Source organism: Strigops habroptila, chromosome 5, assembly GCF_004027225.2.
Source record: "Strigops habroptila isolate Jane chromosome 5, bStrHab1.2.pri, whole genome shotgun sequence".
Taxonomy (NCBI): Eukaryota; Metazoa; Chordata; class Aves; order Psittaciformes; family Psittacidae; genus Strigops; species Strigops habroptila.
In genome coordinates this window covers 53,787,447-53,802,835 of record NC_044281.2, presented here as the reverse complement: position 1 = coordinate 53,802,835, position 15,389 = coordinate 53,787,447, and the positions used below count along the sequence as shown (strand labels likewise).

General features: G+C 40.3%; 1 protein-coding gene across 3 annotated transcripts in view; it reads right to left on the bottom strand.

The window, feature by feature from the left end:
* Positions 1–2,304: 2,304 nt before the first annotated feature.
* The window catches only part of MYLK (myosin light chain kinase), a 215,834-nt gene continuing 202,749 nt past the window's right edge, over positions 2,305–15,389 (bottom strand). The window contains exons 1-6 of one of the 3 annotated variants that reach the window (XM_030487011.1): positions 11,601–13,071; positions 9,789–9,941; positions 8,639–8,762; positions 7,299–7,428; positions 6,298–6,417; positions 2,305–4,459 (exon numbers count right to left, since the gene is read on the bottom strand). In XM_030487011.1, the coding sequence (XP_030342871.1) occupies positions 4,212–4,459; positions 6,298–6,417; positions 7,299–7,428; positions 8,639–8,762; positions 9,789–9,919 (753 nt within the window). In that variant the 5' untranslated portion in view covers positions 9,920–9,941; positions 11,601–13,071 and the 3' untranslated portion in view covers positions 2,305–4,211. Of the gene's footprint in view, positions 4,460–6,297; positions 6,418–7,298; positions 7,429–8,638; positions 8,763–9,788; positions 9,942–11,600; positions 13,072–15,389 lie in introns of those variants that run through there. The other 2 variants (XM_030487009.1, XM_030487010.2) reach the window with 2 other exon arrangements.

Genomic DNA, 15,389 nt, shown 5'->3' with positions numbered 1-15,389 from the left:
CCCCTCGGCGGGCTGACTGCTGCAGGAAGAAATAGGGCCGTCGAGTCCTTAGAGAAATGAGTAGCGTTAGCTGTCAAAGTAAGGTTATTTTAGGAATGCTCGGTAGGTTTTCATCGCTTTCGCAGTTCAATAAGCTGCTGAAGCCGAGCGCAGCCGGAGCTGTAACGCGGTTTCTGCTGAAGTTCCGTATAATGGCAAAAACCTGGGTAGCGTTACTGCCACAGCAACACAAATTCAAGCAACCTCTTCAGGGGAGATAGAACTAGAACTGCCTTCCCAAAGAGTCACCAGGAAAAGATGATCTTATTCCTCCCCCCTCCTGCCCCGAAATTGTAACTATTTTGTGGAGTTACTTCTCAACATCCGGAAACAATTCTCAATCTACTTTGCATGCTGGTTACGGTGCTGCTCCTTTATGAGCAGTGCAGAGTAACAGTGTAGGCCTCCCTCCCTGTCTGGCAAATTCTGCCTTCACAGAAGTATTTATGTGGCCTAATAGATCTGTGGCATTTATGGGCATCTGTTGCGGTCAGTAGGTCTCAAAAGTCAAAGATGATTTACAAGAATTTCATTTTCAAACAGCAATGTTTTGGTGCAAAGTTTCAATAAATATTCCAAGAAATTGTAGAGAAACATACATTAGAGAAAATGTATGAAATAGAAAAATTTTAGAGATTATGCATTATTCATGTATGCAACTAAAAATACTTTCTATGAGTTAAAAGCCTGACGCTACAGAGGTGAGAGCCATGAAGTCCTGTGCTGTCTTCCTTTTAAGCAGAGAGAAACAGCCACACTAAAGTCCCTGTGTGCCACACATACAATTAGCAAAGGCCTCTCCATCAACCAGAAATATGCAGAAATAGGTTTGGGCAGTTGGACAGGCCTGTGATTAGGCAAATTAAGTTTCTGCAAATCCAGAAACCTGAGTACAGCAAAGCAGCGGCCAGTCCCAAATTTTCCATGTCTCTCGAAAACTCTCATTTTCTACAGAAGAGATACACAAAGAATGAAGCGGCCCATGTCAGGCAGTACCAGTGTCTTGCATGACCTCTGCTACTGGGGAGTGTTTCAACCCAGCTGCACCCCAGGAGTGGCTTTCTGCAAGCGTTATGTGAGCACAACCAGGTTTGTAGGAAGAAAAATACCTTTTGTTAGACCAATAAGGGTGGCTGGCAAAATTAGACAGGATTTCAAGTGTGTGAGAGACCCTTCTTCAGTGGAAGTGGAATCCTGTTTTTCAAACAAAAAATTCAAGGTCAAATACAGGTTGGAGTCAATTGCTCAGAGTTGAATTAGATACGTATCACATTTTTCAAGTAGAGGTCATAGTTTCCTGTAGATTAGGAAGGATGTTAATAGGAGGCAATAGGGACATGGTTAGCTAATTATGTCCTTGGGGAGAAAGAAGAACAGGGAGTGTAGGAACGTGGAAGGACTAATAAATGAAGGGAGGAAGGGGAAAACCATGCAGAAACACCAATACTGAGTCTGTGGGGTATGATACCCAGAACAGGTACCCACAGACCAGGTCCTCAGAGCTGCACCTTTTGCTGCATTACGCACATCGCTATCTGCCTGGAAACCAGCAATCAGTGGGTAAGGGCAGGTACATTTGCAGGACAGAGCACATCTTGCAAGGATGGCTGTCTCAAGGGCTGAAGATTTGCTCAAGAAACGTGTTCCTACATGCAGGATATTTCACAGTCTTTGCTTTAGGGAGTTTCTGCATGGTCCTGCATAGTCCATGGTGTCTTGGACTGCATATTAGAAGTCCACATAAATGCAGCACAAGCGTATTTACATAAAGTGTCTTAATTTCTATCATCTTTTGGAGCATTGGTATAAGTACACATCTACATTAAGGCTTCCCTGAATTTTTTCTCTTTTGCTCTTACAGTCTTTCTGAACTATACATTTCCCCACCTTAAGAGAATTCTCAACTGTCAACGAAAACCACAGCTGTCGTGATGCCCTGTTCACGTTTACACTTCTGTCCATTGCAAAGGATGTGATGAGGCTGCAGCTGTGTGGCAGAGCACACGGCTACAACCAGTGCCAGCACCTACGGCCAGGTTGGACCTGATGGCACTCGGGCCAAGCAGCCTCTGCATATAGCTTGCCTGCGCCGGCAGGGTAGGGGAAGTGCAACAGTACCACCAAGATCAAGAAGGTTTCCCTGTTACCATCAGGTCCATTTGTGTGCCAAGCTGCTCTCAGGACAGAACAGGAGAAGACCGAGGGTACTGATAGGCTTAGCCAGCATGAACACAGTGACGCCTGTAATAGAGTATACAAGAAGCATGCTTTGTGGTATTATTTATTTAGGAACTGTGAGTAACTACAGCCGTAGCGTTCTCATCTTTGCAATTCTGATGGTTTAACAAACTGGGAGAACATTAGCATATTTTTATTAAGGTACAAAATACACCCCATTGTTGCCTAAAACATTAAAAAAAAAAAAAGTGAAAAGCTTTGTATGCTCTAAATCAGATTCAAAACCTTTCTGTATAAGGAGTTGTGGCAATACTGTGTTTAGTATAATGAGGTTTTTATCAATCGAAAAGAAAAGACATGCTGGCAATCTGAACTTAGCAACAAAGAGTAAAGCAGTTAAAACCCACTGTGTCATCCACATTAGTTGAGCTTTGAATGTAGAAGAGCAAATCATATGAAACGTACACAACTAAGTAATATCAAACAAGCTAAGGTTGATATTGTACACACCTGTATGAAAGTACACTGACTACTTACTGGTGAGGAGTTAAGGTAATAGTTTTTTTAGAAGAGGTAACCTCGGAAATGCAAATGGTTGCACTTTACGCACACAAAGTGGAAAAGAAAAAAATCACTTTTGGAATGATACATAGATGTAAGACACGCTGGTTTGGATTATGCATATCACCTTGCAGCCTCTGATATTACTTCTGAACAACAACAACAACAAAAAATTAAAAAGTGCCAATACCGTGAAAGGAAAGCAAAGTTACTAAGTCTGAGTGCATTAACCATTGCTGAGAAAAACCCTGGGGTTTGGGTGTTTCCATTTGGTTTTAGTTTTCTGCATTTTTGAAAAAATGCAGCAGCCTTACTGGTGCAGGTTCGAGACAAAAACAGGACAGTCAAGCTCATAAAGTAGGAATAGGTCCTATATAGGTTAAGATTCTTTGGAAACTGCTAAGTATAAAGGAGTTTGTAATCCAGGTTACTATCTTTTTGGCTACTCCAAAAATCTGTGGGAGTTTCCAGCTTATCATCAGTTGAAATCTGTTTTGCAATCGCCAAATAAATGCAAGTAAAACTGTAACTAACCTGGGATTCCATTCACACACATGCACATCTAAGTCACGCATTGTGCAATAACCTGTTTTTTCACAGCAGCATACATACAAATCATAAGTCATTATTAGACTGACCAGAAGAACAGGAAATATTTGCAGTCTTTGTGGTTTCAGTCTGTTTCTTCAGTAGGCAGCTGTAACTGCACTGAAGTGACAGGTTCTGTAAGGGAAAGGCAACAAGGTGGGATCAGCTGGTTACAAGCGGGATCAGCAGTGTCTCAGGAAACCACCTGAGTGTTTAACTTCAGCCAGTGTTACAGCAGCACTAACAGCACACTGAGAAAGGGCAGTAAATGTGGTTGAAGTTAGGACTCTGAAATTCTGTTTGAAACAAATGAGAAATAAACCCTACTAATGTACAAATGGCTGTGCAGGCTGCGCCAGACCTTCCCTTACAGAAGACGCTGCTCAGGAAGCAGCCTGTTTCCTAGGACTGATTAGATTCCCTGCATCTCTGGCAGATGATTCCTTGTAAAGTAGATCTTGGGGAGCCAACTTAGCTGCAGTTTTGGCTGTGGAAAGGAATGGTATAGAGCAATGAGCTCAGTAAATAGGCTGTTTCTCTTTAAGATGTTCAGAATATAGCTGTAGATTTGTTTTCCATACATTTGATTTAAAAATCGACTGGGCAACTTAGCTGATGACTTGCTTAAAGTAAATGCAATCATGCTAGCAACTTAAAATCGCCTGCTGATTTGAATTAATGCCCATAGAGAAAGCAAACAGGTATCAACTGATCATGCTGAAAAAACACCCCCCCAAAGACCTATGTATCACACAAGGTGCTTTTGATAACTTGTTTTTCTGAGCCTTATAAGGATAGTCTTTAAATAGATTTTTTTTTTAATTTTTTTTTCTTTGAGCCTTGTTTCATTCTTCCTCCTCTTCATCTTCATCTTCTCCTTCTTTTCCCATTGTTTCCACGAGGAGCTCTGCGGTGCATGTGGCTTCCCCAAGGCTGTTGACAGCTTTGCAGGTGTATTTGGCATCATCGTCCCCACATACTTCAGAAATAGTCAAAGAACAGTTCCCATCCTCGTCATAATCTATCTGGAAGTGACGGGACTCCTTGACAGGCTGGTCATCTTTGTACCACATTACCTCAGGGTCAGGATAGCCTGCAGCAGTGCAGAGAGAGAACAGCAATTGCAGTCAGCCAGCTATAATTGGTTATTAATTGAAGTTCTAATTCCCTATCTGTGTATGGACATGCCAGCATGCTGATATACAAATATTTCATTGAATTTTATTTAAGATAAATGTAGATGATGTGAGGTGCTTTTACTTCACATGTACTTGAAACAACTTTATCATGAAAAGCAAAAAATGGAAAGCTAGCGCTGAGGTACTTACTGGATTCATCTTTCCACTATTTCAGCAGTGGCTGCAGACAGCTTTTTGTGTGTCTGGGACAGCCACCAGCGAGGGACTCCTGACAGCTTATTTGAGGCTTACCTGACATTGCAGCTTTTGTGGAAACCACACTTCTCAACACCAAGGTCTAGAATTTACCCTTACCAAGGGTAAGGTATTTTGGGCAACAATTTAATATCCTTCTTGGGTTGCTTTATTGTGGCTATTCTGAATCTTTCTCCTTCTACAGTCCTGTACGGTGACCATGGCGCTCCCATTTCCTATTTGTGTTTGTCAGGATAAGCAAGGGAGTCTAAGAAAAGCATTTTGATTATGCATCTGAACAGGAGTTTTGGAACCTTTTGTGAAGCGAATGGCTTTGCTATACTCGAAGCCTCCACAGCAAGGCTGTACAATATGTGCTGGAGAACAATCCCTTATACAGTACTCTTGGCTGCTGTAACAAATTGAAGACTTGTTGCCTCCGCCAAGTTCTGGTCTGTCATGGGAGGATGACTTCCCACTAAGCAGAAATAACCCCTAATACACAATGAAGATTACAGCCATACGCTGGAAAGTTTGCAACATTGGCTGTGGTACATCTATACATTTTATTCCATGCAGTACTTAGGCACATACCCCTCACGCTGAGCATCCATCAGCAACAGTAATCCATCCTCACATCTCCACTGTGAGGTGGGAAACACAGGCAGTGAAAGAAATTAGGGGCACAGAAACAAACAAGCAGAAGGTCAGTGAGGCAGTTTCTGAACCTCATTTTAAGAGTAGAAATTGTCTAGCCCAAACACATGCAGTATGGTACTGACTATCCATTTTGTTTTAACAGCTCTTCTCTTCCTAATTGCTAATTTCCATCCATACAGCATCCATACAGCAGCTTCAATGGCATTGCAAGAAAAGTGCTAGCAGTCTTGGCCTTCAGGCTGCTCAGCTGACCAAGCCCATGCTCCTTAAGTGCCTTCTCATAAGCTTGCTCTTTCTATCTGCATATTCCAGTCTGAGTTTTCTTTCTTGAACTTGTAAGTTAAAAACCCCAAACAACAGTGCAGTATTTTCTAGATGTTACTTTCGTAACCAGCACGATGATACTGTCGTTCCTTCTCATGCAAATACACTGATAGGGAGCTCTTTGCCTGTAATACAAGGTCTGTATGGCTTACAGTTATCTTGAGGTCACCTGAAACTTGTCTGTCATTTCAGACAAGTGGCTTCCTGCTTATTCTTGGTTTCTGGTTAGCATTCTCTAAGAGTGTACTTTTGCAATTTTATGGTACTACATTGCATCTTATTTTACTGTTTCTGCCCTCAAAAATCATCTTACTGTTCCCGCTTGCTATGCTGAATTCGTGATTCACACAATGACTTTTGGAATCCGCTGTTCTGTGGCAAGCACAGAACAAGCCCATGCAGCTCTGGATAATTTCTGTTACCGTAACGCATTCATGCTGTGACATGCAGATAAAAGCAAAATGGCACCAACTCAACAATAATATAGAAAAAAACCTGGAAAAGTTAAACGGCAGCACGAGGCAGAAAGCTGGCAAGGAAGGACAGAAAGAATCAGATATGCTAATCAAAGTACCTTCAATTTTGCAGTCAAATCTAGCAGCACTTCCTTCCACAACCTCCATGTCAAGGATTGTTTTAGTAAAATATGGCTTTACATGGGGCTTTTCTTCAGCCACTTCTTCAAGGAAAGCATCTGGAGAAGAGGGAAGAGATAGTTAGTGATTTTACAGGGCATGTTCTCAAAAAGATGCATTTTAATTTTTAATTACCAGCTGGTAATGAAAGCATCTTTTATTTCACTTAATTCTGTAAGGCTAATGGGACAGTGAGGACTTTAGCTGCTTAGTTCTGTGCCAATCTTTCACAGCTGGACAAAGATCCAGGCCATAAATAGAAGGAAATTGAAATACAGGCCACCACGCTACAAATCATCTTTACTTTTTTCCTTGAATTTGTTTGTAACCAAATCTGGACTTTTGCTAGTCAGGGGGGCAACGAGTTCAGCTTGTGTCAGGCCCGCAGTCTATGGATATGTCAAAGTGACTTGCTTGATTTTCAGAAGTGTCACACATTTGCACCTCTGACTGTTACACACCACCAGTCCACATTTCAAGTGGGGACATAAGGAAATAATGTAGACACATTGGGTTTTTTTCTTAAAACGCCCCTGTGTGAGGAGCATGGTTAATGCAAAGTACATGTCTTGGTTACAGCAAGTGTTAATACTTCATTGCTTGCTCCCTTGCATGAGAAGGCAATACATCACTGTAATCTTTATATAAACATGCATTCCCAAACTGACAGAAAATGCGGCTGACAAATCTGTCTTAATTCTTTGGCTTTAAAAAGACAAGAGTTTACTGCCTGTACTTCTACAGGGGCATTTTCAGTAGCAGAATGATATGAAAACAATGATTTTTTTAAATAATTTCTTTAAAAGAAAAGAAAAAAGAGAGAGCGAGAGAGAGTGTGCAGGAGTAACTAACTTGCTGATTGGTCTCTAGCATTTTGCTAAAAGTTTTAGTAAGACTGATTCAGAGAGAGGTAAAAATAGGGTGCAGCAAAATTCCTTACCTTCATTCTCTACTTTGTCTGCGTTTATAGGGCTGGTGGGCGAGCTCCCAGAGGCCTTCCTCCCACTCATACCAGAAATCATTGCCATGGACGAAAGTCTTCCTATTGCTCGGACAGCATGGCCTGTTTTCTAAGACATAACATAAAAGGCTTCTGATCAATCCAATCCAACAGGCATGTGATTTTCTGTAACAATTGTGCTTCGGTCAAATTATCTGGGATCTCTGCAAACCTCGTTGGAATTGTTGGACAAACTGCTTATATATAGCTCTGTTGTTTTAGGAGAGACAGAGCAGGCTGGTCTGAATTACCAAATTTAGTTGCAGATATAAACTTCCTCTGATGAACTCATACCTAAATGAATGTCTCTGTTAGCTGCGGATAAAACGCACTGTGCAAGAGGAGGGCCGGCAAAAAAGCTATGTCCTGTTTAACTGGAACTTCAGTCTGGTGGCGGACGGCTCTCTCGACAGCCATATGGGCTGGGCTGAGTTTCATCAAGGATGAATAACCAGCTAATATGAAATGAATGAGAAAGTACCATCTGCATGATGGAAGCAGACCTCTGACAGGCTCAAGAATCAACCACCAGGATACTAAAATATGCTTGCACTACATTGCCTCTAGTACAGACACTTGTATTTTTGTACAGCTTGCATGACCTCCTAAGAAACATGTACAGTAGAATGTAAGAGGAAATATAAGGTAGATTTACATAATTTAATGTTTTGTAGACTGCTTAAAAGGCTGGATCCAGGATTTTATACATCAACTACCCTAGCTATCAGAACGGCACAGATGGACCTGCTACAACAGTTTCGGCATTAAGAAAAAAGAAGATATGAAGACCAAATACGTCAAATAAAATTATTAAACCAATTTGACCAAATCCATGAGAAGCTTGGTGCTCCAACAAGACAAAACTGCTGGCTTAGGAGAATGAAACTGCCACAAAATGAGGTCACTTTAAAGAGGCCAGGCGGATGAGTTTTCCCTGGCTGTTCAGGTTTGTTAAGAATAATTTAATCCCCCAGCCCTCAGCGACATGGAGAAGGCAGGGAGGAGAGATGGCCAGACCCCCAGAAGAACAGGTAAAACTATACTTCAACTCATATACCTTTTAGTAGTCCAAAATGGAATCATCACGTGTTATATATATGCAGCCATGTACCCTCCTACTGCTTGCCTGTAGAAACCAAACCTGCTTTACTGCATTCATACTGTTGAGTTTTCACCAGCAACAGAAACCACCTGGCATGACATGTTTCTCAGAATTATAAACATCAGAAATAAAGAGACTTATTAGGATAACTAGCCCAATTCTATGTCCTCTTCATTACCTGCCATTTTCTTCTGGCCATATATTTCTTCATCCTATCTTTGGAAAGTTTTTTGGCTTCCATGGTTTTGGTGTCTTTTTGTAGCCAAGGATGCTGAAGACATTGAGTACAATTTAAGCGACTCCTGTTTTTATATAAAAAGACTGGTCAGTGTTGCCATTAACCATAGCTGAACCTACCTGCTGTAACTTTATTTTGCGCTCTCTTTTCCAAAAGCTGATTTTTCTGTTTCCTAAATTTGGCAACATAGATCACATGGCACTACTTTCCCAGCCATGCTTATTTCTTAAACTCACTTTCACAATTTCTGTACATTTTTCTGAGAGAAAACTGTGCATTTTGAAGTGTTAATAAAACATTATAAAACAAAGCATGAAAAGCCATATGTTTTAGGCATGGAACACATACAGCAGAGCCACAGTGGCAATGATTCAGCTGCCTCACGCTGGCAGAATGCTGTCCCAGATCTCCTCTCCTTCACTTACAGAGATTTCCCCTTTCCCATCACTTGATACCTTCCTTCCCTGCAGCCCTGAACATTTCACAAAACAGTAATGTCCAAATCTCTACTCAAGCCACACCTATTCTTCACTTTGTTCATGGTACACAGATAAACAACCCTCTGTTCTCCAACCATCTGATCGCCAACTTGTTGGAAGAAGTACATACTCTTCCCTTGTTTGTTCAGAGTCTGCTATAAAGAGGGCTTCCCACTCTGATTTTTTTTTTTCTTGCCCAATTACTAGATTTATAGGAAAGCTGCCTACTCACAGGGACTGCACTTAAAAGCAACGTATGGAAATAAATCTGGCAAAATTGCAACCCATTCAGATCAAGATGTGTCATGCAGGAATCTGTGTCACACAACATTGAAGATCACAGTAGCCACACAAAACCTCAGTGTGCATCTTGCCCCAGGGAAGGGAAAGCAGAATGAGCAGGCGATTAAAAGACAGTGCTGCATTCAGACCCTGCACCCTGCACGTAACGTAAACGAGAGCTGCACACAGAGACAGACGGGCACACATAGCTCCTTATAAAGTATCGCCAGAGGTGCCTGCGTCAACGTGGAGATTCGCAGTGGGGAAACAAGAATGGCAAGTTCCACTAAATGCAAACATAGAAAGTGTATCAAGTCTGACAGCTTTACTTCATATCTTTCTTTAGGAGATTGCTGATAAAGTCCTTGGCATCATCAGAGATTTCATCAAAAGCCTCATCATCAAAGTCCCACGTTGCTGAGGTAACATTGGCTAGGGTTTCGTTGTCGTTGTCTCCCATGAAAGGAGAAAGTCCACTGACCCTGGGGACAGAATAGACAGACAGACACAAACCAAACAACGTAAATTTGGAAGTTATCAGAGGAGCAAATTAAAATTGCGTGTGACAACTCTGCTGCTCTGCAGATCTTTATCAGTAAAAGCTTCCTTTAAAAAAACCCAAACAAAAAGGACTCAAAGCTAACTCCACATAGTCTTCTGGGAAGGAAACTAGAGTTTTGGCTGCAAAACTGAAAGGAAATTTTTGCTGTTTCTTTCTTTTTTCTCAAGGCATTTTTTAGGTGAGAGCTAGAATTATGTGAAAGTTGAGCCTACGAATTTGTTAAATGATTTATCTACTTCTGCATAAGTAATACTGCAATTTTCACACCAAATTCAGCTAAATACCTCTTTTTTTCCCTGGTGCATTCAGAATGACTTTACTGCATTTACTGTCAAACCCAGTTCTTTTGTGCATTTTATTCCATTTACTCCTGCCGAGAGAGCCCAAGAAGATGCATAATGAAATCATGAAATCCATGGGATATTTTGTAAACAAAACCACCCTGAATTATCTAGGCAGATAAACCAGTGCTACATCACTGCAGGCTGTAGAGTTGTGCAAATGCATCTAAAAGTGATTTGATCTTCATGTTCTCAATCTGTCGTGATGATGCATGAAATGGAAGTAATACTCTCTGATAACCTATATTGAGCTTCCAAGGCTTTTTATTCAACCAAACTGATAAATTGCCACTGAAAAGCAATTTCAGAACATCATGGTGTCATTTTTGCAGAGTATCTTTCTCCAGTCATGTACTGTCCTTTATTACACTGTGCTCTTCTGCATCCAGATACTTTTGATTTCTTTATATATCATCCTTTCAGTAAAGAGTTTGAAGTGAAAGGTTGCTTATTCCTTAGAACTACAAATTACTTAGTTTTTCAGGTCTTCTTCCTGACATGCAATTTACATAATAACGTATTCTTTGTGAAATTGTACAGATTTTATTTGGTTTTTCTGTACAATTATATTAACCAGTTAAAACAACCAGTTACATTTCAACAGTAGTACATTAAAAAAAATACAGAAAAGTAAGTGGAACTTATTAGGGTTCTGTAAATACTATATGGACAAAATAATAAATGAATATCATGATGCTACTGAATATCACAGAACAGACTGGTAGAAAAAGAGATTAATATCAAATAAAGTGGGCTACTAGATTAATAATATAATCTCCTCCCCAGAAATTATTTTGCTACTCTTTTGTTACTAGTTACATTAAAAATCTGATTTGGAATTTATTCCTATAAGCAAAGCAGAAACAGACGCTCTTTGAAGCCTCCGACAAAGCAGATACTAAATCTTTTACCGTTTCTGGAAGTTGGGTGCAGTACACCAGTCTAGAATTTTAGTGTATACTTCAGAAACTTGCTAGTAATAATACATGAGATGATGATAAAAGGTTTGTTTCTTCTCAGGCAGAACGAGGTAAATCCGAACAGAAGGTATTTGCTGTCTTACTTTCCATTATATGAGCTGAATTCAAATGCAACAGGAAAGCAGGACTTTATAAATGTATAAGGTGGCATAAACCCATTTATGAACATGTAATAGGTGTGAATTACAGAAAGCTGAAAGATTAACATACCAAAAAATGTGCACATAAACCAACTTTACCACGATTGTTCTCTTTGACACTACTGGAAGAGACAAGGTTTATGCCTGATGGCGCTGGAGAGCTGGCATAGCTGCAGCAGAGAGAGACTCTGCTCTGCCCTCATGCACATCAGCTGTCATGGCCAGGTAAATCGTTGAAGCGAAATCTCTATTCTGGAATCTGCAAAGTACTCCTGCAGAGCCTTAAACCTGGCTCCACTCCAGTATTTAAGATTTTCCTATTTATGACAATGTCATCATTCTCTGTAATGTTTTAGAAAGTGAAAAAAATCTCATCCAGACTGCAGTTCGAAGTGTTAGAGTTCTGTCTGGGTTCCAAATACTGATTGCTAAGTGTCTCATTTATGACTATCTAAGTAAGTATAATAATCTCTCAGGCAATTCAGCAGCTGCTTTTAGCGTATACAATGAAGGCTATGTGAAATTATTTCTTTAGTTCACTGTCAATATAGGAGATGCACGTTTTGTCTTCATCTAGTTAAGCTTTCAGAGAACACACTTGGGTAGACAGAACAAAACCAATCCCATTTCCTTCCAATACTTGATCGAAGTACGGCAAGGGCAAGCCCTGCATAGTATTACCACAAATAGCATTGTGCAGCTCATGTGCTACATTAGATACGTTTTGGCCTATTTCCAGAGGTTGAAACTGCAGTGTTGAGAGATCATTTCCATGCTAAAAAGACTGCTGCAGGTACAGAGACATTGCTTCTTGTGGAAATACCACTGCTCCACACTGCCATAAGAGGCAGTGCTTATAAAGACATCGTGCTTCCTGAGCAAAGGGATACTGCATGTCACACACAGCTTTTGAGGGATGAGGGTAAGTAAAAAGAGAGAAGAAAACAAACAAACAAACAACTTTGGTTGTTTTAGCTGCCCTTTTTTTTTTTTTTTTAAGAATTGCATGACAGAATTCTCTGCTAAAATCTTCAACGCTGTGCTAGGATTGACCCATCCCATGCATCTGCTACATTACCACGTGAGTATCGGTTAAGCCTCCACTCACTTTGTTGTTTGCAAACACCGGTCTAACTGTACCCATTCAAATGTTTCAATGAACCTATTTTCATATTTCTGAATGTGCTGTTGCAAATGTATAAGACTAAAATAATTTTCTCTCTCTACCACTATTCCACACTGTGAATCAGTTGCCTTGTCATGGAAATACTTGTATGGAGAACTAGATCTTTGTCTATAGTCAGAAAACAAAATCCAGCAACTATTGTGGATTATAACCAGAAATTTGTATCTTTAGGATAAATTTCACTGACTTACGTCTTGGTTGTTCATTTCTTACTAGCCATTTAAAGTAATAATGGCCCAGAAACTCTTTTGACAGATTATGGAAACAATTTCTTTTTGGAATGCTGAAGCTAAGTGATAAAGACGAGCTACTGCTCCAGAAAATTAATACTGAGCTTACACTGCAAAGTACTATTAGACAAGCAGCAAGTTGTTTACTGAAAACATTTTTCCAGCTACTTAAGCAGGCATCTTCCTGGCATGTTAAGAGCCATTTGTTTAGAAAATCTTACACAGTTTCCACTTCTAAATAAAGAAGAAATATATTTTATCCTCTAGAAGTTTCTAGACCATTTATTGGTCTGTTTTAACAAAGCCCTGAGTGCAGATTTAGAAATGTTAAGATAAAGGGTTCAGTGTGGTCGCTGGTGTCGTCGCCTATGTAACAAGCACCATACATAGAATTGCACTTGGAAATCTTTGTATTAAGACTGCCACTAATCCAGGAAAGACGAGTTTGCCGTGTATCCGAAAAAGTCAGACTCTGAGCATTCCTTTGCAAGCAGTGCTTGCAGCACCAGCTGATTTGGCTTGATGACACTTTGCATTGCATTAGCAGTGAAAAAAAGTAACAGATCTTAGTATGAAGAGTATTATCTGCTTCTGATAAACCTGTGCAGGTCATGTCAAATAAGCACATGATAATGCCTGCACCCTGGAGATTATGTAGTAATTTCAGTATTTTACAAGGGAAATAAACCAAAGAAGTAGTCTCAGGGTACATTGTGGGGGACACACATTCACTGGACAAAACCACCTTTTCCTTAGCTGAGAGCTGGCTGACTCCCACACTGGTTGTCTCAAGGAAGAAACAGGCCATTGAACCCAGGTAAGAGAAGACAGCTCATTGCTGGAGGAAGGGATGCTGCTCTGTTCTCATCCTTGTTTTACGAGCCCGGTGGATTAATGAGGAATCACAATTTGCCAGTGCCACTGAACAAATAATTCATTTTCCTTTGAGCAGTATAGTCATGACATTAAAGCCCTCCTAACTTGCTTTATTGAAAGAACAAGGAGTGCTCTCTCATCTTTATATTAATGAGGCTTAAATTTTTAATGTGACATTGAGCCAAGTGTAGGCCAGCAGCGTGGGTGTCTTGCCTTATCAAAGTCCCAAGTCAGCACACCTAAAAGATGAATGATGCCGAAAGATCTTTCAACCAACCCAAACTGCCGAACAAAGGAGGAATAACAGCCCTGATGAGTAACCCAGTAGATAAAAAGGAAACAGAACGTTTGAAGAATCAGGGTGTGTGTTATTAGGAAGGAGCTGAAGGAAAAGAGTACACAGCAAGATCAAATGTGATATTAAAACCCAGCCTAAGATACAGCATAGTAATAAAATATTAATTGACAGAGATCAACTACTCTGAAAAGATATACACTGCCTGGCACTGATAAAGCAAGAACAACTAGTGGAAAGCAAGCAGAGGTTTGAATCAGCCACAGAGGTTTGAATCAGCCACATTTGACTTGAATCAAAAGTCAAATCCTCACTAAAACTAGTCAGATTCTGTGGTGCCAGAAGGAGAAGGGCTATCCACTTTCAATGTACGTACATGCAGAGCTGGAATCATAGACTGAAATTTGGTGTGAAGTAAAACTAGAACTTAGAAATTGTTTCAGATTACTAAATATTTGAAATGCTGACTATCCAAATGGATCATCAGAAAAAAACTAGAAATAGAAAAAAAACCCAACAAAACCTACAAAGAAATTCAGCAATGCCCAGATGAATAAATGGGACAGAAAGAGCTGGAAAGAATTCAGGACTTTTAACCTTCATTAGATAAAGATTATCGTAAATGCAAAAAGAAACACTGAAATAGACATAGATGGAGATGATATACACAAGCTATAATATTTATGGCCTGTTACTTCAAAGGCAAAAGATCAACTTAAGTATGTAGGACAGTACTGTGATGCAGAACAGGACAGAGAACAAGATAAAAGTGGATGGGGTGGAGAATACAAATAGGGAAATTTAAGGAAGAACAAAGACTGATGAAGAGACAGGACTGAATAAGTTATCCAGGAAGATGAAAAGGATTTAATGTGTAGCTTAGAAATGTGGAAAGGGAACCCATGAGCTGTAGGGTGGAATTAAGTCAGTCATGCCATAAGGAAGACAGATGCAGCATCCTGTACTTGTGCCTACATAGCAGAAGGCTAGGAGAGAGGTTTTGCTGCAGGGTTTTGGAGGAGTGCTGTCACCCTTTTTCCTGCTTGAGATTACATCTCACCCATTTATTCTTCTACAGGGAAAACCCTTCACCCACAGAGATCTCTTTAGCAGCTCTTTGCTAAACCTGGTTTGTATTCACTGTTTTAACAGCACATAATGGAAACACACTGTCTTCTAGGCAGGTTACAGGTCTCCGCACTCCAGAATCCTACCTTGAAAGAGGTGTTAAGTCATGCAATAGCATGCTCCCTGGTGCTTCGCTTAGGACATACGATGGACACAGGAGCTTTTGGCCATCAGCTGCATGCAGCAGACCTG